The 24,902-nt window shown below is 43.3% G+C and overlaps 1 protein-coding gene across 6 annotated transcripts in view; it reads right to left on the bottom strand.

Moving 5' to 3' along the window:
- Positions 1–6,414: 6,414 nt before the first annotated feature.
- The window catches only part of LOC115204672 (NLR family CARD domain-containing protein 3), a 28,548-nt gene continuing 10,060 nt past the window's right edge, over positions 6,415–24,902 (bottom strand). For 5 of the 6 annotated variants that reach the window (XM_029770388.1, XM_029770390.1, XM_029770387.1 and 2 more), the window contains 5 exons: positions 23,018–24,845; positions 22,616–22,789; positions 22,336–22,509; positions 21,999–22,045; positions 6,415–7,923 (listed from right to left, as the gene is read on the bottom strand). In XM_029770388.1, coding sequence (XP_029626248.1) covers positions 7,340–7,923; positions 21,999–22,045; positions 22,336–22,509; positions 22,616–22,789; positions 23,018–24,845 — 2,807 coding nt within the window. In that variant the 3' untranslated portion in view covers positions 6,415–7,339. The remainder of the gene's footprint in view (positions 7,924–21,998; positions 22,046–22,335; positions 22,510–22,615; positions 22,790–23,017; positions 24,846–24,902) is intronic. The other variant, XM_029770392.1, reaches the window with a different exon arrangement.

The following is a 24,902-nucleotide window of genomic DNA, read 5'->3' on the forward strand; positions in this document are numbered from 1 at the left end:
TTGTGATACAGTGAATTATAAGTTAAATAATCTGTCTGTAAACAATTGTTGGAAAAATTACTTGTGTCATGCCCAAAGTAGATGTCCTAACCGACTTTCCAAGGCGGTGACCCGATCCTGTAGGTTCATGCTCTACAACATTCGTAGAGTACGACCCTGCCTCACACAGGAAGCGGCGCAGGTCCTAATCCAGGCACTTGTCATCTCCCGTCTGGATTACTGCAACTCGCTGTTGGCGGGGCTCCCTGCCTGTGCCATTAAACCCCTACAACTCATCCAGAACGCCGTAGCCCGTCTGATGTTCAACCTTCCCAAGTTCTCTCACGTCACCCCGCTCCTCCGCTCTCTCCACTGGCTTCCAGTTGAAGCTCGCATCCGCTACAAGACCATGATGCTTGCCTACGGAGCTGTGAGGGGAACGGCACCTCCGTACCTTCAGGCTCTGATCAGGCCCTACACCCAAACAAGGGCACTGCGTTCATCCACCTCTGGTCTGCTGGCCCCCCTACCTCTGAGGAAGCACAGTTCCCGCTCAGCCCAGTCAAAACTGTTCGCTGCTCTGGCACCCCAATGGTGGAACAAGCTCCCTCACGACGCCAGGACAGCGGAGTCAATCACCACCTTCCGGAGACACCTGAAACCCCACCTCTTTAAGGAATACCTAGGATAGGATAAAGTAATCCTTCTAACCCCCCCCCCACCCTTAAAAGATTTAGATGCACTATTGTAAAGTGGTTGTTCCACTGGATATCATAAGGTGAATGCACCAATTTGTATGTCGCTCTGGATAAGAGCGTCTGCTAAATGACTTAAATGTAAATGTATAGTTTGTTAACAAGAAATGTGTGGAGTGGAGTGGTTGAAAAACAAGTTTTAATGACTCCAACCTAAGTGTAGGTAAACTTCCGACTTCAACTGTACATATTTTCTTAATTTACAAAAAAAAAAACGTTTTATTAATAAAATATTTAATCAGTCTTCCTCAAATGAAGGGGATGATGAAGCAATCTTTGCAAGAGGGAGGGAATCTCATTTCATTGGTCTTCAACTCATGGCTTTGTCATTTCATTTAGGGTAAGTACAGAGTTAGCCGTAAGTTAGCCTGCCCCAAAGGCGGTAAGTTCTGACAGATTCCATAGAAATTTACCTGGCTAAAAGGTGAGCCACTTTTGTATGACTGGTTTTTCCGAGTTGAACTCAGAGTTGACCTAACTCAAACCTGCTTCGAAGGATACCCCTCAGGTTATCTGGGATCTGAGATGATGGTGTTGATAATGTGAGCCAGGTATTACAGACTGGGTCAGGGAGAGGTTTAAACGGTCAGTGAAGACACTTGCCAGCTAGTCAACGCTCTCTGAGTACACGTCCTGGTAATCCGTCTGGCCTGTGGTCTTGTGAATGTTAACCTGTTTAAAGGCAAAACTCACATCGGCTACAGAGAGCAAGATAACAGTCGTTTGGAACAGCTGGTGCGCTCATGCATGGTTCAGTGTTGCTTGCCTCGTGTTGCTTGCCTCAGCAATCTACAGTACACACAATGCCCCATAATGACAAAGCGAAAAACAGGTTTTTAGAATACAATTTTTTAAAACACTCCCCTGTAAAAGGCACATGACAGCCCGCTTGGAGTTTGCCAAAAGTCAACTAAAGACGACTCTCAGACCATGACAAGATTCTCTGGTCTGATGAAACCAAGATTGAACTCTTTGGCCTGAATGCCAAGCGTCACGTCTGGAGGAAACCTGGCACCATCCCTACGGTGAAGCAAGGTGGTGGCAGCATCATGCTGTGGGGATGTTTTTCAGGAACTGGGAGGCTAGTCATGAATGAGGCAAAGATGAACGAAGGGTTTAGCAAAGTACAGAGAAATCCTTGATGAACAGCTGCTCCAGACCGCTCAGGACCTCAGACTGGGGGCGAAGATTCACCTTCAAACAGGATAACGACTCTAAGCACACAGCCAAGACAATACAGGAGTGGCTTTGCGACAAGTCTCTGAATGGTCCAGCCAGAGCCCGGACATGAACCCGATCAAACATTTGGAGAGACCTGAAAATGGCTGTGAAGCAACGCTCCCCATCCAACCTGACAGAGCTTGAGAGGATCTACAGAGAAGAATGGGAGAAACTCCCCAAATACAGGTGTGCCAAGCTTGTAGCGTCATACCCAAGAAGACTCGAGACTGTAATCGCTGCCAAAGTTGCTTCAACAAAGTACTGAGTAAAGGGTCTGAATTCTTTCAAAGAAATTAGCAAAAATTTATAAAAACCTGTTTTTGCTTTGTCATTATGGGGTATTGTGTGTAGATTGATGAGGGGGAAAAAACGATTTCATCAAAATGTGGAAAAATTCAAGGGGTCTGAATACTTTCCGAAGACACTGTGTACGGTCACTGGGATGACGTTGTCTTCAACAAGTCCAATATTTACAGGTTTTGAGGGATTGGGATTGGGGTTTTTAAATTGTGCAGTATTTAGCTACTATAATAAGAGTCTGGTAGCAACAGCTGTGGTGTGTGTGTGTGCGTGTGCGTGCGTACGTACGTGCGGTATGTGACCTCATTCTCCGATATCGACTGCCTGACAGTAAGGTCGTGACCAGCTCGTGGCTGGCGTGTGGGGTCCTTGATGACGCTGTGGTCCTTCCTCGGGCACTGTTATAAGTAGATGACCTGGATAGGTGGGAGCACGGTCCCAGTGATTTATTGGGCTGTCTTCACCACCCGATGGTTTATAAACCATTTATAAGGCCTATAGATTTAGTTTACAGCAGTATAAACACTTCATAAGGCCTATAGTTTACAGTAGTATAAACCCTTCGTAAGGCCTATAGTTTACAGTAGTATAAACCCTTCGTAAGGCCTATAGTTTACAGTAGTATTAACCCTTCGTAAGGCCTATAGTTTACAGTAGTATTAACCCTTCGTAAGGCCTATAGTTTACAGTAGTATTAACCCTTCGTAAGGCCTATAGTTTACAGTAGTATTAACCCTTCGTAAGGCCTATAGTTTACAGTAGTATTAACCCTTCGTAAGGCCTATAGTTTACAGTAGTATTAACCCTTCGTAAGGCCTATAGTTTACAGTAGTATAAACCCTTCGTGAGGCCTATAGTTTACAGTAGTATTAACCCTTCGTAAGGCCTATAGTTTACAGTAGTATAAACCCTTACTACTCTTGCCCAGAAACGAGAATATGCATATAATTAGTAGATCTGGATAGAAAACACTAAAGTTTCTAAAACTGCTTGAATGGTGTCTGTGAGTATAACAGAACTCATATGGCAGGCCAAAACCTGAGAAGATTCCATACAGGAAGTGCCCTGTCTGACAATTTGTTCTCCTTCTGTTGCATCTCTATAAAAAATACAGCATCTGTGCTGTAACGTGACATTTTCTAAGGCTTCCATTGGCTCTCTAAAGCCGCCAGAAAGTGGAATGGGGTGTCTGCTGTCTCTGGGCAAAGTACAGCAGCTCTGTTTGTGAGTGGTCAGCCTGGGGACAGTGAGACTGAGATGCGCGTTCATGAGACTACTCCATTATTTTCTTTCAGCCTTTGAATGAATACAACGTTGCCCGGTTGGAATATTATCGCTATTTTACGAGAAAAATAGCATAAAAATTGATTTTAAACAGCGTTTGACATGCTGCTAAATAAAGTAATGGAATATTTTGACATTTTTTGTCACGAAATGCGCTCGCGCGTCACCCTTCGGATAGTGACCTGAACGCACAAACAAAACGGAGCTATTTGAATATAACTATGGATTATTTGGAACCAAAACAACATTTGTTGTTGAAGTAGAAGTCCTGGGAGTGCATTCTGACCAAGAACAGCAAAGGTAATCCAATTTTTCTTATAGTAAATCTGAGTTTGGTGAGGGCCAAACTTGGTGGGTGTCAAAATCGCTAGCCGTGATGGCCGAGCTATGTACTCAGAATATTGCAAAATGTGCTTTCGCCGAAAAGCTATTTTAAAATCTGACACCGCGATTGCATAAAGGAGTTCTGTATCTATAATTCTTAAAATAATTGTTATGTATTTTGTGAACGTTTATCATGAGTAATTTAGTAAATTCACCGGAAGTTTTCGGTGGCTATGCTAGTTCTGAACATCACATGCTAATGTAAAAAGCTGGTTTTTGATATAAATATGAACTTGATTGAACAAAACATGCATGTATTGTATAACATAATGTCCTAGGAGTGTCATCTGATGAAGATCATCAAAGGTTAGTGCTGCATTTAGCTGTGGTTTTGGTTTTTGTGACATATATGCTTGCTTTGAAAATGGCTGTGTGATTAGAGTCTTATCTTTAAAATGGTGTAAAATAGTCATATAGTCATATGTTTGAGAAATTGAAGTTATAGCATTTTTGAGGTATTTGTATTTCGCGCCACGCGATTCCACTGGCTGTTGACTAGGGTGGGACGCAAACGTCCTACCTAGCCCAGAGAGGTTAATAAGGCATATAGTTTACAGTAGTATAAACCCTTAATAAGGCATATAGTTTACAGTAGTATAAACCCTTAATAAGGCATATAGTTTACAGTAGTATAAACCCTTAATAAGGCATATAGTTTAAAGTAGTATAAACCATAAGGCCTATAGTTTACAGTAGTATAAACCCTTAATAAGGCATATAGTTTACAGTAGTATAAACCATAAGTCCTATAGTTTACAGTAGTATAAACCATAAGTCCTATAGTTTACAGTAGTATAAACCATAAGTCCTATAGTTTACAGTAGTATAAACCTGGCCGCGCTTTATATTACGCTTCACAAAGCCTTCACAAAGCCTTCATAAACATGTTACAAATCATCTATAACCATATGTCATGCTTTATAAAGGTTCATAAGTGGCATAACTGTGTGACATAAACCACCAATGTCAAATGTGACATAAACCTGTGCTTTATAAAAGGTTGCATAAGCACTGCTTAATAAAGGCCTTATAAATCATATTACATTGAGGTTTTATTGCGCATTTATAATCCTGTCATGTCTCTCGATAGAGCATAGCAACACCAGGATAGTGGGTTTGATTCCTGGGACCACCCAGATATAAAAATGCATTCACGCATGACTGTAAGTCAATTTGGATAAAAGTGTCTGCAAAATTGTATATATTATATTACTGTAAAACATTTCTAGGATGGCCCAAGCTCTTGCCCACTTGGCTGCAAAGCAAATATTGGACCTGACCTTAACTTTCCCCACAATGCTGTTCTGCAGGATGACACACATTCTAAAGTGCAGTCATGCACAGCAAAAAAAACGTTGGTAGGGTCTTTTAAAAACCGTGTAATTTTTTTTGCAATTTTTATTGTATTTTTATTATCGGATTTCCACAAGTTTTTCTGCTTTTCCCCCAGTTGTTTAGTAGATAAAACAACTAAATTCAATTTTCAGTGTTCACAACAATGCTTAAACCACATCAGGAAAAGACTTTTGAGGTCTGGGTAAAATCTAAGAATGTTTTATTTTAGTGTAGTTGCCCTTTAATTCAGTGTGCATGCCCTGCACTGTTGTTTGGTTAGCGAGTTTACTAGTAAGCTAACCTTTATTTATTGTAAATTTAATTACTCTGCAGCAGTTAAGTTTCGAGTTAGATTTCATACTGTAGTTACTTAAGTCGTTACTTTCAAATCATTTAGAGTCTACATAGGACACACCCCTAGAGTCTATATAGGACACACCCCTAGAGTCTACATAGGACACACCCCTAGAGTCTACATAGGACACACCCCTAGAGTCTACATAGGACACACCCCTAGAGTCTACATAGGACACACCCCTAGAGTCTATAACCAGGTAGTCCAGTTAACCAGGTAGGCCAGTTAACCAGGTAGGTCCAGTTAACCAGGTAGGTCCAGTTGAGAACAAGTTCTCATTTACAACTACGACCTGGCCAAGATAAAGCAAAGCAGTGCGACACAAACAACAACACAACACACATGGAATAAACAAACATACAGTCAATAACACAATAGAAAAAGTCTATATATATAGTGTGTGCAAATGAGGTAAGATAAGGGAGGTACGGCAATAAATAGGCCGTAGTGGTGAAATCATTACAATTTAGCAATTAAACACTGGAGTGATAGATGTGTGTGCAAGTAGAGATACTGGGGTGCAGAGGAGCCTACCTTAAGTTCGATCAAATGTGTTTGTCAGCTACTTCTTCAGGTTTTACTTTCCAGACAACTGTGTTTCTACGGCAGCATACCATCAAGCGTTTTTTATTTTTTTACCTTTACAAATTCTTATTTTCAATGATGGCCTAGGAACAGAATAACAGATTTGTACCTTGTCAGCTTGGGGATTTGAACTTGCAACCTTTTGGTTACTAGCCCAACACTCTAACCACTAGGCTACCCTGCCACCCCAGGAAAAACCAGGAACCAGGAAATGACTTTTTTTATTTTTTATTTTATTGGACAGGAAATTTGACATTTAAATGTACATGTTCAATGTTTCAATGTTCAATGTAAAAACATCACTGCATTACTCCACGTCCCCACCTGCCTCTCTCTTTCTCCCTGATTCAGTGTTGTTGTTTTTAAGGAATCTTCCTTTTGTGGTGTAGTTTTACATTGAGACAACACATAACATTCACTGTATTTTAAAGCCACAGTTAACTTAACTCATTCCCTTTGCTGTGCAGGCAGGCATAAATTAACTCATTCCCTTTGCTGTGCAGGCAGGCATAAATTAACTCATTCCCTTTGCTGTGCAGGCAGGCATAAATTAACTCATTCCCTTTGCTGTGCAGGCAGGCATAAATTAACTCATTCCCTTTGCTGTGCAGGCAGGCATAAATTAACTCATTCCCTTTGCTGTGCAGGCAGGCATAAATTAACTCATTCCCTTTGCTGTGCAGGCAGGCATAAATTAACTCATTCCCTTTGCTGTGCAGGCAGGCATGAATGAGCGAATCAGCGATCCAAGAATAAAACTCAGGTTTCTTCACACACACAAAAAAAATGTGTCGCATCAAAGTTTGCTCTACAAAACAAAGGCTTTTGTCAATAATAATAATAATAATAATATCACAGATCTAGAACTGAAAATGTCAAATCCCAGGACAATTTCTTTTTTTACATACTCCAAATCTAGCATATAACTGAACTCAGAATACTGATAGTTCGATACTTTAAGAACTCGAACACAAAATACAGTCACCTCCTGATAAGTGCACAATGGATATATGCAAACTACATCTAAGCTTTAAAGTGCTCTACAGTTCACCTTGTGACAGATGAAAACATATCACTGGCCTGAGGCCAGAGCTCCCGCAAGATTCGGTTCTGGTTGTCAAAGCTACAGTTAATTTGTCATTTAGATACTTTCTTTGTATTCACTGGGGCACAGCGGTACCTGGCTCAGCGGTACCTGGCACAGGGACAGAGAGGCGCCACAGTACCAGATCCGAAATGCTGGATAGAGGGGCCCAGTGAACGTGGAGTGGAACGTGTGCAGGTGGGTCATTGTGTCAGAGGAAACGCTGTAGAAGGACAGAGTGCCGGCCGGCCAGTCCAGATACACTCCTATTCTGTGGGAGCGGAAGGTGTGGTCAGGTACGGTTATGGGCTTCTTATTGTACCTGGCAGTGTAAATATCATTATTACAACTAAGAGTCCAGGACTTGTTATTGTATCCAAGCCCACAGTCATGACCCCTTCCTTCCCTTCCTATTCCACTGTATGTTACACCAACATGGACCTCGTGCCCCATCCACTCCACCTCCCAGTAACAGCGTCCGGTCAGACCCTCTCTACACAGCACCTGATCCCAGTTCTCAAATCTCTCTGTGTGATCAGGATACGGCTGCTCCTCTTCCACCCGTGTCACCTTTCTGTTCTCCTCAGACAGAGAGAGGTTTTTGAACGCTGTGTTTGGATCCAGTGTCAATTCACAGGCATCTGACAGAAAGACAAAAAAAAATTAAAATGATCAATTCAATTTCACTTCAAATCTGGGAGAGCTATGTTAAAAAGTCACAAAAAAAAAAGTATTTCTGAATCCCAGACTTTTGAGTGACTAAAACATCACCCATAATATTGAAAAAGTACTTTTTGTCTCATGTCAAACGACCAGCAAGTCTGGAAAGACAGACTGAGTGGGCAGGGAGCTCACCTTGACTGGCGGTTCTTTGAAAAATGACCCATGTCAAGCAACATGGACTCAGTGAGCAGTGTTGCAGTCAGATTATCTCAAGCAAATTTTCAGGATATACAAAGCAACTCAAAATAGACTTTACAGGATGAGTTCTGGTTACTAAGAGTGCTGGTTACTAGGAGTTCTGGTTACTAGGAGTGCTGGTTACTAGGAGTTCTGGTTACTAGGAGTTCTGGTTACTAGGAGTTCTGGTTACTAGGAGTTCTGGTTACTAGGAGTGCTGGTTACTAGGAGTTCTGGTTACTAGGAGTTCTGGTTACTAGGAGTTCTGGTTACTAGGAGTTCTGGTTACTAGGAGTGCTGGTTACCAGCAGTTCTGGTTACCAGCAGTTCTGGTTACTAGGAGTGCTGGTTACTAGGAGTTCTGGTTACTAGCAGTTCTGGTTACTAGCAGTTCTGGTTACTAGCAGTTCTGGTTACTAGGAGTGCTGGTTACTAGGAGTTCTGGTTACTAGGAGTTCTGGTTACTAGGAGTGGGACGAGTAACTTGGACAAATCAGAATCCGTAATTAGCTAGTCATTGTTGTTCTAGCTAATAATATAGTTAGTTATATTTTATATGGCAGGGCCTCCCGGGTTGTACAGTTGTCTAAGGCACTGCATCGCAGTGCTAGCTGTGCCACCAGAGACTCTGGGTTTGAGCCCAGGCTCTGTCGCAGCTGGCCGCGACCGGGAGGCCCATGGGGCGATGCACAATTGGCCCAGCGTCGTCCGGGTTAGGGGAGGGTTTGGCCGGCAGGGATATCCTTGTCTCATTGCGCTCTAGCGACTCCTGTGGCGGCCCGGGCGCAGTGCACGCTGGCCAGGTGTACGGTGTTTCCTCCAACACATTGGTGCGGCTGGCTTCCGGGTTGGATGTGCGCTGTGTCAAGAAGCAGTGCGGCTTGGTTGGGGTTGTGTTTCGGAGGACGCACGGCTCTCGACCTTCACCTCTCCCGAGTCCGTACGGGAGTTGCAGCGATGAGACAAGACTGTAACTACCATGAAATTGGGGAGAAAAAAATATATATATATTTTATATGGCTGTTTGTGTCTGTCTATAGTTAAGGATATAGCTGTTATGACATTTTGTCAGCCGGTTATTGTCATGCAAAACTGCTGGTCTCACGGTAATTGACCGTTAATTGACATACCGTAAATTCCGGACTATAAGCTGCAACTTTTTTCCCAGCTTTGAACCTCGCGGCTAATATATGGATTTTTTCCGCTTTCAATTTTTTTTTTTTCAAAAAAACACATTCTGTGACGTGCTCAGTTTTTTGGCGGCATGAAGCTTTCCAATGAAATTGCCGAACGGGTTAAGGTCAAACAACTTTTTTGTTTACTGTTTAGATTAAATCGAGCGCTCTCAAACTTCCCATCATTCTGATTACGGTAGTCATTTTGTCACCCTCATCATGGCAAAGACACGGAGAAATGCATATGATGCAGCTTTCAAGTTGAAGGCGATTGATCTGGCTGTTGGAAAAGGAAATAGAGCTGCTGCACGGGAGCTTGGTCTTAATGAGTCGATGATAAGACGTTGGAAACAGCAGCGTGAGGAATTGACTCAGTGCAAAAAGACAACTAAAGCTTACTGCAAAATATTTTTTTTTTTGTTACAAGCCGTGTTTCGTTAAAGCCTATTTATTTTTGTTACAAGCCGTGTTTCGTTAAAGCCTGTGTAAAGTTAATTTGTTTCAATGTACCGGTAGGCACCTGCGGCTTATAGACGTACGGCTTATTTATGTTCAAAATAATATATATTTTTTTAATTCAGTTGGTGCGGCTTATATTCAGGTGCGCTTAATAGTCCGGAAATTACGGTAAACACATTTAGTATCTACGGGCCTCCAAGCTGCGTACGAGCCACTGATGTCAATAAATCTATTGAATATAAAATTATCACAATAAATCCATGATTTATTTTAGGCAGGTCTAAAGAAACATTATGATATGAAGAAAATGTATTTCAGAAGAACAGAATATGAGTTGGTGTACTGTATGTTATCTGGCTATATGCCATGCCATAGCCTAGTTCATTCAGCAGACAAGATATGCTTATGACTGACATTATTTTATAGTATATGATTTTATAGTAAGAATATTAACTGAATAATAATAATAGCTGAATAAAATAGAAAGGATATTTTTCCCATTCCGGAGCAAGTGCTCACATGAAGTGGCTACGTTAAAATGATCATTTGAAATAGGTCATATATGCTGGATTTAGAGTTATTTGGAAACTTTAGTTGTGAATGGTACAAACCTTTTAGAATGTGTTAGATATCAAAACATATTTGGGCTGCATGACGGGACTATAGACTATTGAAGATTTAAGAAAGTTGTAAAAAACAAAGCTTGTTCTCTGTTCCTTGTCTCAGGCTGGACAAACTGTTCTCTCATCAAGTGATCATATGTTCACCCATCAGAATATTCTCAATTAAATCTGCTCTTTCAGTAACATGTCAAATGTGTTTCCATTTAGAATGGCCCATTAATGGGCAGCAACAGGAACAGGGACGGGAACAGCAACAGGGGCAGGAACAGGAACAGGGGCAGGAACAGGGGCAGGAACAGGGGCAGCAACAGGAACAGGGGCAGGAACAGGGGCAGGAACAGGGGCAGGAACAGGGACAGGAACAGGGACAGGAACAGCAACAGGAACAGGGGCAGGAACAGGGGCAGCAACAGGAACAGGGGCAGGAACAGGGGCAGCAACAGGAACAGGGGCAGGAACAGGGGCAGGAACAGGGGCAGGAACAGGAACAGGAACAGGGGCAGGAACAGGGGCAGGGGCAGGAACAGGAACAGGGGCGGGAACAGCAACAGGAACAGGAACAGAGGGAAATACATTTCACCTGTATACACTTGAATAGCGAAAAAGATGCCGCTCGCTGTCCCACTGGTCCGTTTTATTAGGCTACTTGGGGTTTATAGCGGAGCATGTGTTTAATATGAGCTGCTGAGAAATAAATATAACAGCGCTTATTTCACTCCACGAGTCAACAACTGTTTTGAGGAGAAGCTCGCTGCACGACAGGTGATATTCCCGCCCAAACTCTCAGTGCCAAGAGCTCTCCAATCATGTTCCTGCAGCTACCAGTCGCTTAATTTGTGAAACAAAGTGAAATCTGTTTTCGGGAAATGTCGATAATAACATGTTTTCGCAACTAAACATATTTAATTAAACTGTCGACCAGCCCTTCACTCTGCGCGCTCAAGAAAGGGATGAAGGATAGGGAGGAGGAGGAGGAGGAGATGGAAACGCACCGGCGGTGAGATATTCTGTATAGCTGAAGGTAATGTGTCACCCAATTAATTAGGAAAATATAAACAATACCCTATTACAAGGCTATTAAAAACCGCCCTGCACAATCAATGAACCAACAGCATCGCCAAGGGCTGGCTATACTCCCAGATTTGTGGATACAGTCCCTTCGTAAAGTATTCAGACCCCCTGACTTTTTGGACATTTTATTTTGTTACAGCTTTAATCTAAAATAGATTAATTAAATACAAATCCTCAGCAATCTACCCACAATACCCCATAATGACAAAGCAAAAACATTTTTTTTCAATTTTGTTTCAAATGTATTAAAAATACAAATAAATACCTTTACATAAGTATTCAGACCCTTTGCTATGAGACTCGAAATTGATCTCAGCTGCATCCTGTCTCCATTGACCATCCTTGAGATGTTTCTACAACTTGATTGGAGTCCACATGATGGTAAATTCAATTGATTGGACATGATTTGGAAAGGCACACACCTGTCTATATAAGGTCCCACAGTTGACAGTGCATGTCAGAGCAAAAACCAAGCCATGAGGTCCAAGGAATTGTCCGTAGAGCTCCGAGACAGGATTGTGTCGAGGCACAGATCTGGGGAAGGGTACCAAAACATTTCTGCAGCATTGAAGGTCCCCAAGAACACAGTGGCCTCGATCATTCTTAAATGGAAGAGATTTGGAACCACCAAGACTCTTCCTAAAGCTGGCCGCCCGGCCAAACTGAGCAATCGGGAGAGAAGAGCCTTTGTCAGGGAGGACCAAGAACCCGATGGTCAGTCTGACAGAGGTCCAGAGTTCCTCTGTGGAGATGGGAGAACCTTCCAGAAGGACAACCATCTCTGCAGCATTCCACCAATCAGGCCTTTATGGTAGAGTGGCCAGACTGAAGCCACTCCTCAGTAAAAGGCACATGACAGTCCGCTTGGAGTTTGCCAAAAGGCACCTAAAGACTCTCAGACCATGAGAAACAAGATTCTCTGATCTGATGAAACCAAGATTGAACTCTTTGGTCTGAATGCCAAGCGTCACGTCTGGATGAAACCTGGCAGCATTCCTACGGTGAAGCATGGTGGTGGCAGCATCATGCTGTGGGGATGTTTTTCAGCAGCAGGGACTGTGAGACTAGTCAGGATCAAGGCAAAGATGAACGGAACAAAGTACAGAGAGATCATCCTCCAGAGCGCTCAGGATCTCAGACTGGGGTGAAGGTTCACCTTCCAACAGAACAACGACAATAAGCACACAGCCAAGACAATGCAGGAGTGGCTTCGGGACAAGTCTCTGAATGTCCTTGAGAGGCCCAGCCAGAGCCCGGACTTGAACCTAATTGAACATCTCTGGAAAGACCTGAAAATAGCTGTGCAGCGATGCTCCCCATCCAACCTGAGAGAGCCTGAGAGGATCTGCAGAGAAGAATGGGAAAAACTCCCCAAATACAGGTGTGCCAAGCTTGTAGCACCATACCCAAGAAGACTAGAGGCTGTAATCACTGCTAAAGGTGCTTCAACAAAGTACTGATTAAAGGGTCTGAATACTTATGTAAATGCTATATTTCAATTATTATTTTTTTTATACATTTGAAAAAAACAATTATGGGGTATTGTGTGTAGATTGATGACGGAAAAAAAAACGATTTAATCAATTTTAGAATAAGGCTGGAACGTAACAAAATGTGGAAAAAGTCAACGGGTCTGAATACTTTCCAAATGCGCTGAAGAAAGTTTGTAGAGTAGCATAAAGTAACCAGTCCATCCAGTATGGATAATAATACAGTCAGCACTCAAAAGGCCGTTACTAGAATGTGTTTAATGTTGGAGTATAGGCTAGACCAATTATGTACCAAAGACATCTTAAAATAGTTTTGTTTTATATTTTTCTGCCATGCATAATATGAGGTAGGCTATGTATTGTATAAAGGCACAATCATCATTTTTATTCCGTTTATTTTTGGGCTCATAAGCCTATACATATGCATAAGCTCTAGTAAGCCTATACATATGCATAAGCTCTAGTAAGCCTATGGGAGTTTTGAATTAATCGTCACCATAGCTGTACATTTCATTGTGTTAGGCATTGAAAAAACATCAACAACGATCATGTTTTACACTCAGTTTCAACCTGTCATCCTGCATCCTTCACAAAGACAAATCTGCCCGATTTCAGCCTTACTGAAGCACTCCCAGATCATCAAAGATCCTCCACCAAATTTCACAGTGTGTGTGAGACACTATGGCTTGTAGGTCTAGTATCCACTATGACTTGTAGGCCTCTCCAGGTCTCGTATCCACTATGGCTTGTAGGCCTCTCCAGGTCTAGTATCCACTATGGCTTGTAGGCCTCTCCAGGTCTAGTATCCACTATGGCTTGTAGGCCTCTCCAGGTCTAGTATCCACTATGGCTTGTAGGCCTCTCCAGGTCTAGTATCCACTATGGCTTGTAGGCCTCTCATGGTCTCGTATCCACTAAGAAATTTGGTGGAGGATCGGTGATGATCTGGGCATCCTTCAGTAAGGCTGGAATCGGGCAGATTTGTCTTTGTGAAGGACGCATGAATCAAGCCACGTACAAGGTTGTCCTGCAAGAAAACTTTCTTCCTTCTGCTCTGACAATGTTCCCCAACTCTGATGATTGTTTTTTCCAGTAGGACAATGCTCCATGCCACACAGCCAGGTCAGTCAAGGTGGGGATGGAGGACCACCAGATCAAGACCCTGTCATGGCCAGCCCAATCTCCTGACCTGAACCCCATTGTAGCTGGAGGACCACCAGATCCTGTCATGGCCAGCCCAATCTCCTGACCTGAACCCCATTGTAGCTGGAGGACCACCAGATCCTGTCATGGTCAGCCCAATCTCCAGACCTGAACCCCATTGTAGCTGGAGGACCACCAGATCCTGTCATGGCCAGCCCAATCTCCAGACCTGAACCCCATTGTAGCTGGAGGACCACCAGATCAAGACCCTGTCATGGCCAGCCCAATCTCCAGACCTGAACCCCATTGTAGCTGGAGGACCACCAGATCAAGACCCTGTCATGGCCGGCCCAATCTCCTGACCTGAACCCCATTGTAGCTGGAGGACCACCAGATCCTGTCATGGCCAGCCCAATCTCCAGACCTGAACCCCATTGTAGCTGGAGGACCACCAGGTCAAGACCCTGTCATGGCCAGCCCAATCTCCAGACCTGAACCCCATTGTAGCTGGAGGACCACCAGATCCTGTCATGGCCAGCCCAATCTCCAGACCTGAACCCCATTGTAGCTGGAGGACCACCAGGTCAAGACCCTGTCATGGCCAGCCCAATCTCCAGACCTGAACCCCATTGTAGCTGGAGGACCACCAGATCAAGACCCTGTCATGGCCAGCCCAATCTCCAGACCTGAACCCCATTGTAGCTGGAGGACCACCAGATCCTGTCATGGCCAGCCCAATCTCCAGACCTGAACCCCATTGTAGCTGGAGGACCACCAGATCCTGTCATGGCCAGCCCAATCTCCTGACCTGAACCCCATTGTAGCTGGAGGACCACCAGATCCTGTCATGGTCAGCCCAATCTCCAGACCTGAACCCCATTGTAGCTGGAGGGCCACCAGATCAAGACCCTGTCATGGCTTAGCCCAATCTCCAGACCTGAACCCCATTGAAAACCTCTGGAATGTGATCAAGAGGAAGATGGATGGTCACAAGCCATCAAACAAAGCCGAGCTGCTTGAATTTCTGCGCCAGGAGTGGCATAAAGTCACCCAACATCAATGTGAAAGACTGGTGGAGGGCATGCCAAGACGCATGAAAACTGTGATTAAAAATCTGGGTTATTCCAACAAATATTGATTTCTGAACTCTTCTTAAGTTAAAACATGAGTATTGAGTTGTTTAAAAATGAACTTGTTTTCGTTGCATTAGTCGAGGTCTGGACAACACTGTAGTTTATTTGTTATTTTGACCAGTTGTCATTTTCTGCAAATAAATCCTCTAAATTACAATATTATTATTTGGAATAAATGTTGTCAGTAGTTTATAGAATAAAACAAAAATGTTAATTTTACCCAAACACATATATAAATTGTAAAACCAGAGAATAATTTTGCAGTGGTCTCTTAATTTTTTCCAGAGCTGTATATATACACTGCTCAAAAAAATAAAGGGAACACTAAAATAACACATCCTAGATCTGAATGGATGAAATAATCTAATTAAATACTTTTTTCTTTACATAGTTGAATGTGCTGACAACAATATCACACAAAAATAATCAATGGAAATCCAATTTATCAACCCATGGAGGTCTGGATTTGGAGTCACACTCAAAATTAAAGTGGAAAACCACACTACAGGCTGATCCAACTTTGACGTAATGTCCATTAAAACAAGTCAAAATGAGGCTCAGTAGTGTGTGTGGCCTCCACGTGCCTGTATGACCTCCCTACAACGCCTGGGCATGCTCCTGATGAGGTGGCGGATGGTCTCCTGAGGGATCTCCTCCCAGACCTGGACTAAAGCATCCGCCAACTCCTGGACAGTCTGTGGTGCAACGTGGCGTTGGTGGATGGAGCGAGACATGATGTCCCAGATGTGCTCAATTGGATTCAGGTCTGGGGAACGGGCGGGCCAGTCCATAGCATCAATGCCTTCCTCTTGCAGGAACTGCTGACACACTCCAGCCACATGAGGTCTAGCATTGTCTTGCATTAGGAGGAACCCAGGGCCAACCGCACCAGCATATGGTCTCACAAGGGGTCTGAGGATCTCATCTCGGTACCTAATGGCAGTCAAGCTACCTCTGACGAGCACATGGAGGGCTGTGCGGCCCCCCAAAGAAATGCCACCCCACACCATGACTGACCCACCGCCAAACCGGTCATGCTGGAGGATGTTGCAGGCAGCAGAACGTTCTCCACGGCGTCTCCAGACTCTGTCACGTCTGTCACGTGCTCAGTGTGAACCTTCTTTCATCTGTGAAGAGCACAGGCCGCCAGTGGCGAATTTGCCAAACTTGGTGTTCTCTGGCAAATGCCAAACGTCCTGCACGGTGTTGGGCTGTAAGCACAACCCCCACCTGTGGACGTCGGGCCCTCATACCACCCTCATGGAGTCTGTTTCTGACCGTTTGACCAGACACATGCACATTTATGGCCTGCTGGAGGTCATTTTGCAGGGCTCTGGCAGCGGTTCTGCTGCTGGGTTGTTGCCCTCCTACGGCCTCCTCGTCTCCTGATGTACTTGGTCTTCCCTGTAGCTCAGTTGGTAGAGCATGGTGTTTACAACACCAGGGTTGTGGGTTCGATTCCCACGGGGGGCAGCACAGAAAAAAAAAAAAAAAAGTATGATATGTATGAAATTGTATGAAATGTATGTATTCACTACTGTAAGTCGCTCTGGATAAGAGCGTCTGCTAAATGACGTAAATGTAAATGTACTGGCCTGTCTCCTGGTAGCGCCTCCATGCTCTGGACACTACGCTGACAGACACAGCAAACCTTCTTGCCACAGCTCGCATTGATGTGCCATCCTGGATGAGCTACACTACCTGAGCCACTTGTGTGGGTTGTAGACTCCGTCTCATGCTACCACTAGAGTGAAAGCACCGCCAACATTCAAAAGTGACCAAAACATTAGCCAGGAAGCATAGGAACTGAGAAGTGGTCTGTGGTCCTCACCTGCAGAACCACTCCTTTATTGGGGGTGTCTTGCTAATTGCCTATAATTTCCACCTGTTGTCTATTCCATTTGCACAACAGCATGTGAAATTTATTGTCAATCAGTGTTGCTTCCTAAGTGGACAGTTTGATTTCACAGAAGTGTGATTGACTTGGAGTTACATTGTGTTGTTTAAGTGTTCCCTTTATTTTTTTGAGCAGTGTATATATATACAGATTAAATATACATATTTATCCAAAAAATATATGGGGGTTTGGAAATGATGCAGACAATTACATTGATGGAAGCAACAATCTATCTGCAATATTAGAACTGATCCCCCCCTAAAGAAAATTACTAAAACTAAACAGTACAGGTCACTATATGGGGCAAATTACCAGTCTATCAGTGTCTGGAATAAATGGAGGAATGACCTGTCTGTAAATGTCTGGAATAAATGGAGGAATGACCAGTCTACCTGTCACGTCCTGACCAATATTTAGGTATTAGTTGTATTAGAGTTGGTCAGGATGTGGCAGAGGTATATTTGTTTTGTACTATGGGGTTTTGTGTGGGGTGTGTTAGTGGTTGGTATAGGTTCTAGGGTTGTTTTTCTATGTATAGTTAATTGGGGTTCGACTCCCAATTGAAGGCAGGTGTGTTGAGTTGCCTTTGATTGGGAGTCCTATAAAGTAGGGTGTGTTTGTCTTTGTGTTTCGTGGGTAGTTGTTTTTTGCACTGCTAGGTATAGCCTGCGAAACTGTCTCCTGTCGTATTTCTTGTTTTTCCGTGGTCAACGTCCTTTAATAAATATGATGTTGAACACGCAACAAGCTGCGTATTGGTCCACTTTCTCCGACAGCGATTTCGCGATATCGTCAGACGACGAAGAAATCTGTGACACTACCAGTGTCTGGAATAAATGGAGGAATGACCTGTCTGTAAATGTTTCAGCTGTCGGGATCATTTCTTAGTGTTTAACAATGAGTGAATTAGTGCACTTGAGAAACAGCCTTTTTTAAAAGGATACAAGTACGACGAGATCTGCACAACCCTACTGGATAAAATGTCATTAAATATAATATATACTGAACAAAAATATAAGTGCAACATGTAAAGTAGTTTGTGTCGGGGGGCTAGGGTCAGTCTGTTACATCTGGATTATTTCTCTTGTCTTATCCGGTGTCCTGTGTGAATTTAAATATGCTCTCTCTAATTCTCTCTTTCTCTCTTTCTGTCTTTCTCTTGGAGGACCTGAGCCCTAGGACCATGCCTCAGGACTACCTGGCATGATGACTCCTTGCTGTCCCCAGTCCACCTGGCCGTGCTGCTGCTCCAGTTTCAACTGTTCTGCCTGCGGCTATGGAACCCTGACCTGTTCACCGGACGTGCTTGTTGCACCCTCGACAACTACTATGATTATTATTATTTGACCATGCTGGTCATTTATGAACATTTTAACATCTTGACCATGTTCTGTTATAATATCCACCCGGCACAGCCAGAAGAGGACTGGCCACCCCTCATAGCCTGGTTCCTCTCTAGGTTTCTTCCTAGGTTTTTGCCTTTCTAGGGAGTTTTTCCTAGGGAGTTTTTCCTAGCCACCGTGCTTCTTTCACCTGCATTGCTTGCTGTTTGGGGTTTTAGGCTGGGTTTCTGTACAGCACTTTGAGATATCAGCTGATGTACGAAGGGCTATATAAATAAATTTGATTTGATAAAGTGTCGGTCCCATGTTTCATGAGGCAAAATTAAAGATCCCAGAAATGTTCCATACGCACAAAAAAAGCTTATTTCGCTCAAATTTTGTGCACACATTTGTTCACATCCCTGTTAGTGAGCATTTCTCCTTTGCCAAGATAATCCAGCCACCTGACAGGTGTTGAATATCACAAAGCTGATTAAACAGCATGATCATTACACAGGTGCACCTTGTGCTGGGGACAATAAAAGACCACTCTAAAATGTGCAGTTTTGTCACACAACACAATGCCACAGATGTCTCAAGTTTTGAGGGAGCGTGCAATTGGCATGCTGACTGCAGGAATGTCCAACAGAGCTGTTGCCAGAGAATTTAATGTTAATTTCTCTACCATAAGCCACCTCCGTAGTTTTATAGAATTTGGCAGTATGTCCAACCGGTTTCACAACTGCAGACCACGTGTAACCGCGCCAGCCCAGGACCTACACACCCGGCTTCTTCATCTGCGGGATCGTCTGAATAAAGGGGAGGAGCATTTCTGTCTGTAATAAAACCCTTTTGTAGGGAGAAAATTCATTCTGATTTGCTAGGCCTGACTCCCCTGTGGGTGGGTTTGGCTCCCATGTGGGTGGGCCTATGCCCTCCCAGGCCCACCCATGGCAGCGCTCCTGTCCAGTCATGTGAAAATCCATAGATTAAGGCTTAATTAATGTATTACAATTGACTGATTTCCTTCTATGAACTGTAACTCAGTAAAACCTTTAAAATTGTTGCATTTATATATTTATTTCCCCAGTATATGACAGACAATGTTCATATACTATGACTATCAATGATGTCATCAACTGCGTGAGTTTTCCATTTGGCATGTGTCTTGACGTAATGACATGACAACTGCATCTGAGTTTTGGGAAACACTTTCCCCGCTTTTGTTCCACGCTGGCTGAAGACCTAGCGAGCCAAGTGACACAGACCAAACCTACAAGGACTGTATCTTTGCCATTGATGAATAGGGGAAACCTGTAATTATATTTGCTGACACGATGCAGTCACGTTTAGTTACCAGTAGACTAGCTATCTAGCTACGTAAACCACGCCCCTCTGCGACGTTGGTTACGAGGCGGTACATATTTAAATTAGGTAAGTGACTAAGACGTTACCATTGGTGTATTCAAATGAGAGGCTTTAATGGGATGTCACAAAACGGTCTTAATAATCCCGCCTTCTGAATCCAAGTGTTTGACACGGGGGGAGGAACAAGTAACTTTATGATCAAACTTTATCACTGTAGAGAGAAACGGTAATTTTTCATACTTTAGTCACTCTACTTTAATCTTGTTTTCATCCAAATATCATCAAATTTCATGAAGAACATGATTTTGACTGTTCAAGTAGGTTCAAGTAGGCATGAGGTAGGCATGAAGTAGGCATGAAGTAGGCATGAAGTAGGCATGAAGTAGGTTGAAGTAGGAATGAAGTAGGTTGAAGTAGCCATGAAGTAGGTTAGAGTAGGCATGAAGTAGGTTAGAGTAGGCATGAAGTAGGTTGAAGTAGGAATGAAGTAGGTTGAAGTAGGAATGAAGTAGGTTGAAGTAGGCATGAAGTAGGCATGAAGTAGGTTAGAGTAGGCATGAAGTAGGCATGAAGTAGGAATGAAGTAGGCATGAAGTAGGCATGAAGTAGGTTAGAGTAGGCATGAAGTAGGTTGAAGTAGGCATGAAGTAGGTTGAAGTAGGCATGAAGTAGGCATGAAGTAGGTTAGAGTAGGCATGAAGTAGGCATGAAGTAGGCATGAAGTAGGTTGAAGTAGGCATGAAGTAGGTTGAAGTAGGCATGTAGTAGGTTGAAGTAGGCATGAAGTAGGCATGAAGTAGGTTGAAGTAGGCATGAAGTAGGTTGAAGTAGGCATGAAGTAGGTTGAAGTAGGCATGAAGTAGGTTGAAGTAGGCATGAAGTAGGCATGAAGTAGGTTAGAGTAGGCATGAAGTAGGCATGAAGTAGGCATGAAGTAGGTTGAAGTAGTCATGAAGTAGGTTGAAGTAGGCATGAAGTAGGCATGAAGTAGGCATGAAGTAGGTTAGAGTAGGCATGAAGTAGGCATGAAGTAGGCATGAAGTAGGCATGAAGTAGGTTGAAGTAGACATGAAGTAGGCATGAAGTAGGTTGAAGTAGGAATGAAGTAGGTTGAAGTAGGCATGAAGTAGGCATGAAGTAGGTTAGAGTAGGCATGAAGTAGGCATGAAGTAGGAATGAAGTAGGAATGAAGTAGGCATGAAGTAGGCATGAAGTAGGTTAGAGTAGGCATGAAGTAGGTTGAAGTAGGCATGAAGTAGGTTGAAGTAGGCATGAAGTAGGCATGAAGTAGGTTAGAGTAGGCATGAAGTAGGCATGAAGTAGGTTGAAGTAGGCATGAAGTAGGTTGAAGTAGGCATGAAGTAGGTTGAAGTAGGCATGAAGTAGGTTGAAGTAGTCATGAAGTAGGCATGAAGTAGGTTGAAGTAGGCATGAAGTAGGTTGAAGTAGGCATGAAGTAGGTTGAAGTAGGCATGATGTAGGTTGAAGTAGGCATGAAGTAGGTTGAAGTAGGCATGAAGTAGGCATGAAGTAGGTTAGAGTAGGCATGAAGTAGGCATGAAGTAGGCATGAAGTAGGTTGAAGTAGGAATGAAGTAGGTTGAAGTAGGCATGAAGTAGGCATGAAGTAGGCATGAAGTAGGTTAGAGTAGGCATGAAGTAGGCATGAAGTAGGCATGAAGTAGGCATGAAGTAGGTTGAAGTAGGCATGAAGTAGGTTGAAGTAGGCATGAAGTAGGCATGAAGTAGGCATGAAGTAGGTTAGAGTAGGCATGAAGTAGGCATGAAGTAGGCATGAAGTAGGCATGAAGTAGGTTGAAGTAGGCATGAAGTAGGTTGAAGTAGGTTGAAGTAGGCATGAAGTAGGTTGAAGTAGGCATGAAGTAGGTTGAAGTAGGTTGAAGTAGGTTGAAGTAGGTTGAAGTAGGCATGAAGTAGGCATGAAGTAGGTTGAAGTAGGCATGAAGTAGGTTGAAGTAGGCATGAAGTAGGCATGAAGTAGCCATGAAGTAGCCATGAAGTAGCCATGAAGTAGCCATGAAGTAGCCATGAAGTAGGTATGAAGTAGGCATGAAGTAGGCATGAAGTAGGCATGAAGTCTTGTCATAAGCAGTGTTCCATTACACTCAGACTTACATTTCTTAAGCGCTGATTTTAACCAACACTCGGAATTAGGATCCACACTGAGAAATCAGAAGAAGAAACACCATTTTTGGGGGATTTTAGACAAGTGATATCATAGGCCTTATTTGGACAATATTATTTTATTTTTTTTAAACAGACCTCATTTGATGCAAAACAATTTTGGCACATGCATAAATAATTGTCTCCTTGTGGAAATCGGTTTTCAAGATACATTCTACTGTAAGTATTGTAAATAAATAAATAAATAAAATATTATAACATTTTCTTTTTGTTCCGTTACTGTTTTTCATGTCTGAAGATTTAGTTGTATAGGAGTTGTAGTGTTTACCTGAGTTTCTCCAGTTTATATCGTGGATCTTCCACTATAGCAGAGAGCAGCTTCACTCCGGAGTCTCCTGGGTGATTGTGGGTAAGATCCAGCTCTCTCAGATGGGAGGGGTTTGACCTCAGAGCTGAAGCCAGAGAACCACAGCCTTCCTCTGTGACTAAACAGAATGACAACCTGCAGAATGGATTTCATTTCAATCTCAAAATGACTTATTTTATGCTCACCCTTTTCAAACTATTTCCTGTTGTGTAGATTTCTAAACAAAGAGGAAAATACGAACCTCAACGTCTCCAGTTTACAGTTTGGACTCTCCAGTCCAGCAGAGAGCAGCTTCACTCCTGAATCCTGCAGGTTGTTGTCATTCAGGTCCAGTTCTCTCAGCTGTGAGGCGTTTGAACTGAGAACAAAGGCTAACTCTTCACAGCATCTCTCTGTGAGGTTACATCCATTTAGCCTAGATAACGGAAAACCAGTTCAGACATCGTTCTCCTTAAAAGGGAGTAAATCAGAAATCAGTCGTGTTCAATAATGGGATGTTTGGTGTTATTATCAATTCTGGGTGTAACCTCATCCACTCCCTCGTGCCAATATTGCAGTCAACTTTAGATTGTAGTAATTACATTCCTTCATGGAAGCTTTATCTACTTCGAAACAGAATATTATTAATCTAATCGACACTTACAGGGCTGTCCTGGAGGCTTTGACCACTGGCATCAGCCTCAGAAGACCTTCCTCTGATCTGGAGTATTTCTTCAGGTCAAACACATCCAGCTCCTCTTCTGAAGTCAGCAACACAAATACCAGAGCTGACCAATGTGCAGGTGACAGTTTGGCTCCAGAGAGACTTCCTGATCTCAGGTAGCTTTGGATCTCCTCCACTAGAGAATGGTCATTCAGTTCATTCAGACAGTGGAACAGATTGATGCACCTCTCTGGAGAAGGATTCTCCCTGATCTTCTCCTTGATGTAATTGATTGTTATCTCATTGGTCTGTGACTTGCTTCCTGTCTGTGTCAGTAGGCCTCGTAGAAAAGTCTGATTGGAGTCCAGCGAGAGACCCAGAAGGAAGCGGAGAAACAGGTCCAGGAGTCCGTTCTCACTCTGTAAGGCCTTGTCCACTGCACTCTTGTGGAGGGTGGCTGTAAGTTTGTCTTCAGATATGTCGCCAGACATCTGAAGTTTTCTGGTGGTAGTTTCAGGTTCTACCATTAGATTTAAACTGTCGTTGTTGAACGTGACAAACACATACACAGCAGCCAGAAACTCCTGGATGCTCAGATGAACAAAGCAGTACAGCTTCTCCTGGTACAGCCCATTCTCCTCTCTGAAAATCTGTGTACACACTCCTGAGTACACGGACGCTTCTGTGACATCGATGCCACACTCTCTCAGGTCTTCCTCGTAGAATATTAGATTCCCTTTTTCCAGCTGTCTGAAAGCCAGTTTTCCCAGTTTCAGGAGGATCTCCTCATCCGTTTTCATCTGTGAATCCGACTCAGTTTTCTCTGGTCCCTTTGGAAATGTCCGTTTTTTGTGCAGCATGGTAAAGATCAGGAAGTGTTTGTACATTTGAGTCAGAGTCTTGGGCATCTCTCCACTTTGTGCGTCGCCCAACAGCGTCTCTAGGACAGTGGCAGAGATCCTACAGAACACTGGGATGTGACACATGATGTAGAGGCTCCTTGATGTCTTTATGTGTGAGATGATTCTGTTGGCCATGTTCTTCTCATCATGGAATCTCTTCTTAAAGTACTCCTCCTTCTGTTGGTCATTGAACCCTCGTATCTCTGTCACCTGGTCAACAAACTCAGGAGGGATCTGATTGGTCGCTGCTGGTCGGGAGGTTATCCAGAGGAGAGCAGATGGAAGAAGATTCCCCTCGATGAGGTTTGTCAGCAGCGCATCCACTGACGTTGGCTTTGTGACGTCACAACAGCGCTCATTGTTCTTGAATTCGAGAGGAAGTCGACACTCATCCAGACCATCAAACACAAACAGGACCTTGTACTTGTCAAAGTTGGAGATTCCTGATTCTTTGGTTTCCACAAAAAAGTGATGAAGAAGTTCCATCAAGCTGTATTTATTCTCCTTCATCATATTCAGATCTCGAAAAGGAAGTGGAAATATCAATTGGATATCATGATTTCCTTTTCCTTCAGCCCAGTCCAGAATTAATTTCTGCACAGAGATAGTTTTTCCAATGCCAGCGACACCCTTTGTCAGCACAGTCCTGATATCTTTGTCTTGTCCAGGTAAAGGGTTAAAGATGTCATTGCATTTGATTGGCGTCTCTTGTGTTGCTGGTCTCTTGGACGCCACCTCGATCTGTCTCACCTCATGTTCATTATTGACTTCTCCACTTCCACCCTCTGTGATGTAAAGCTCTGTGTAGATCTTGCTGAGAAGGGTTGGGTTTCCTTGCTTGGCTATTCCCTCAAACACATTCTTAAAGTTCCTATTCAGATTGTATTTGAGTTTCTGTTGACATGCCACAAGTTTTCCTAGAAGACCTGAAAATGCAGATCATCCATGTTAACGTGTCACAACAAAGTCAAAGTTTCAATGAA

The sequence above is a fragment of the Salmo trutta genome, chromosome 12, assembly GCF_901001165.1.
Source record: "Salmo trutta chromosome 12, fSalTru1.1, whole genome shotgun sequence".
Classification (NCBI taxonomy): domain Eukaryota; kingdom Metazoa; phylum Chordata; class Actinopteri; order Salmoniformes; family Salmonidae; genus Salmo; species Salmo trutta.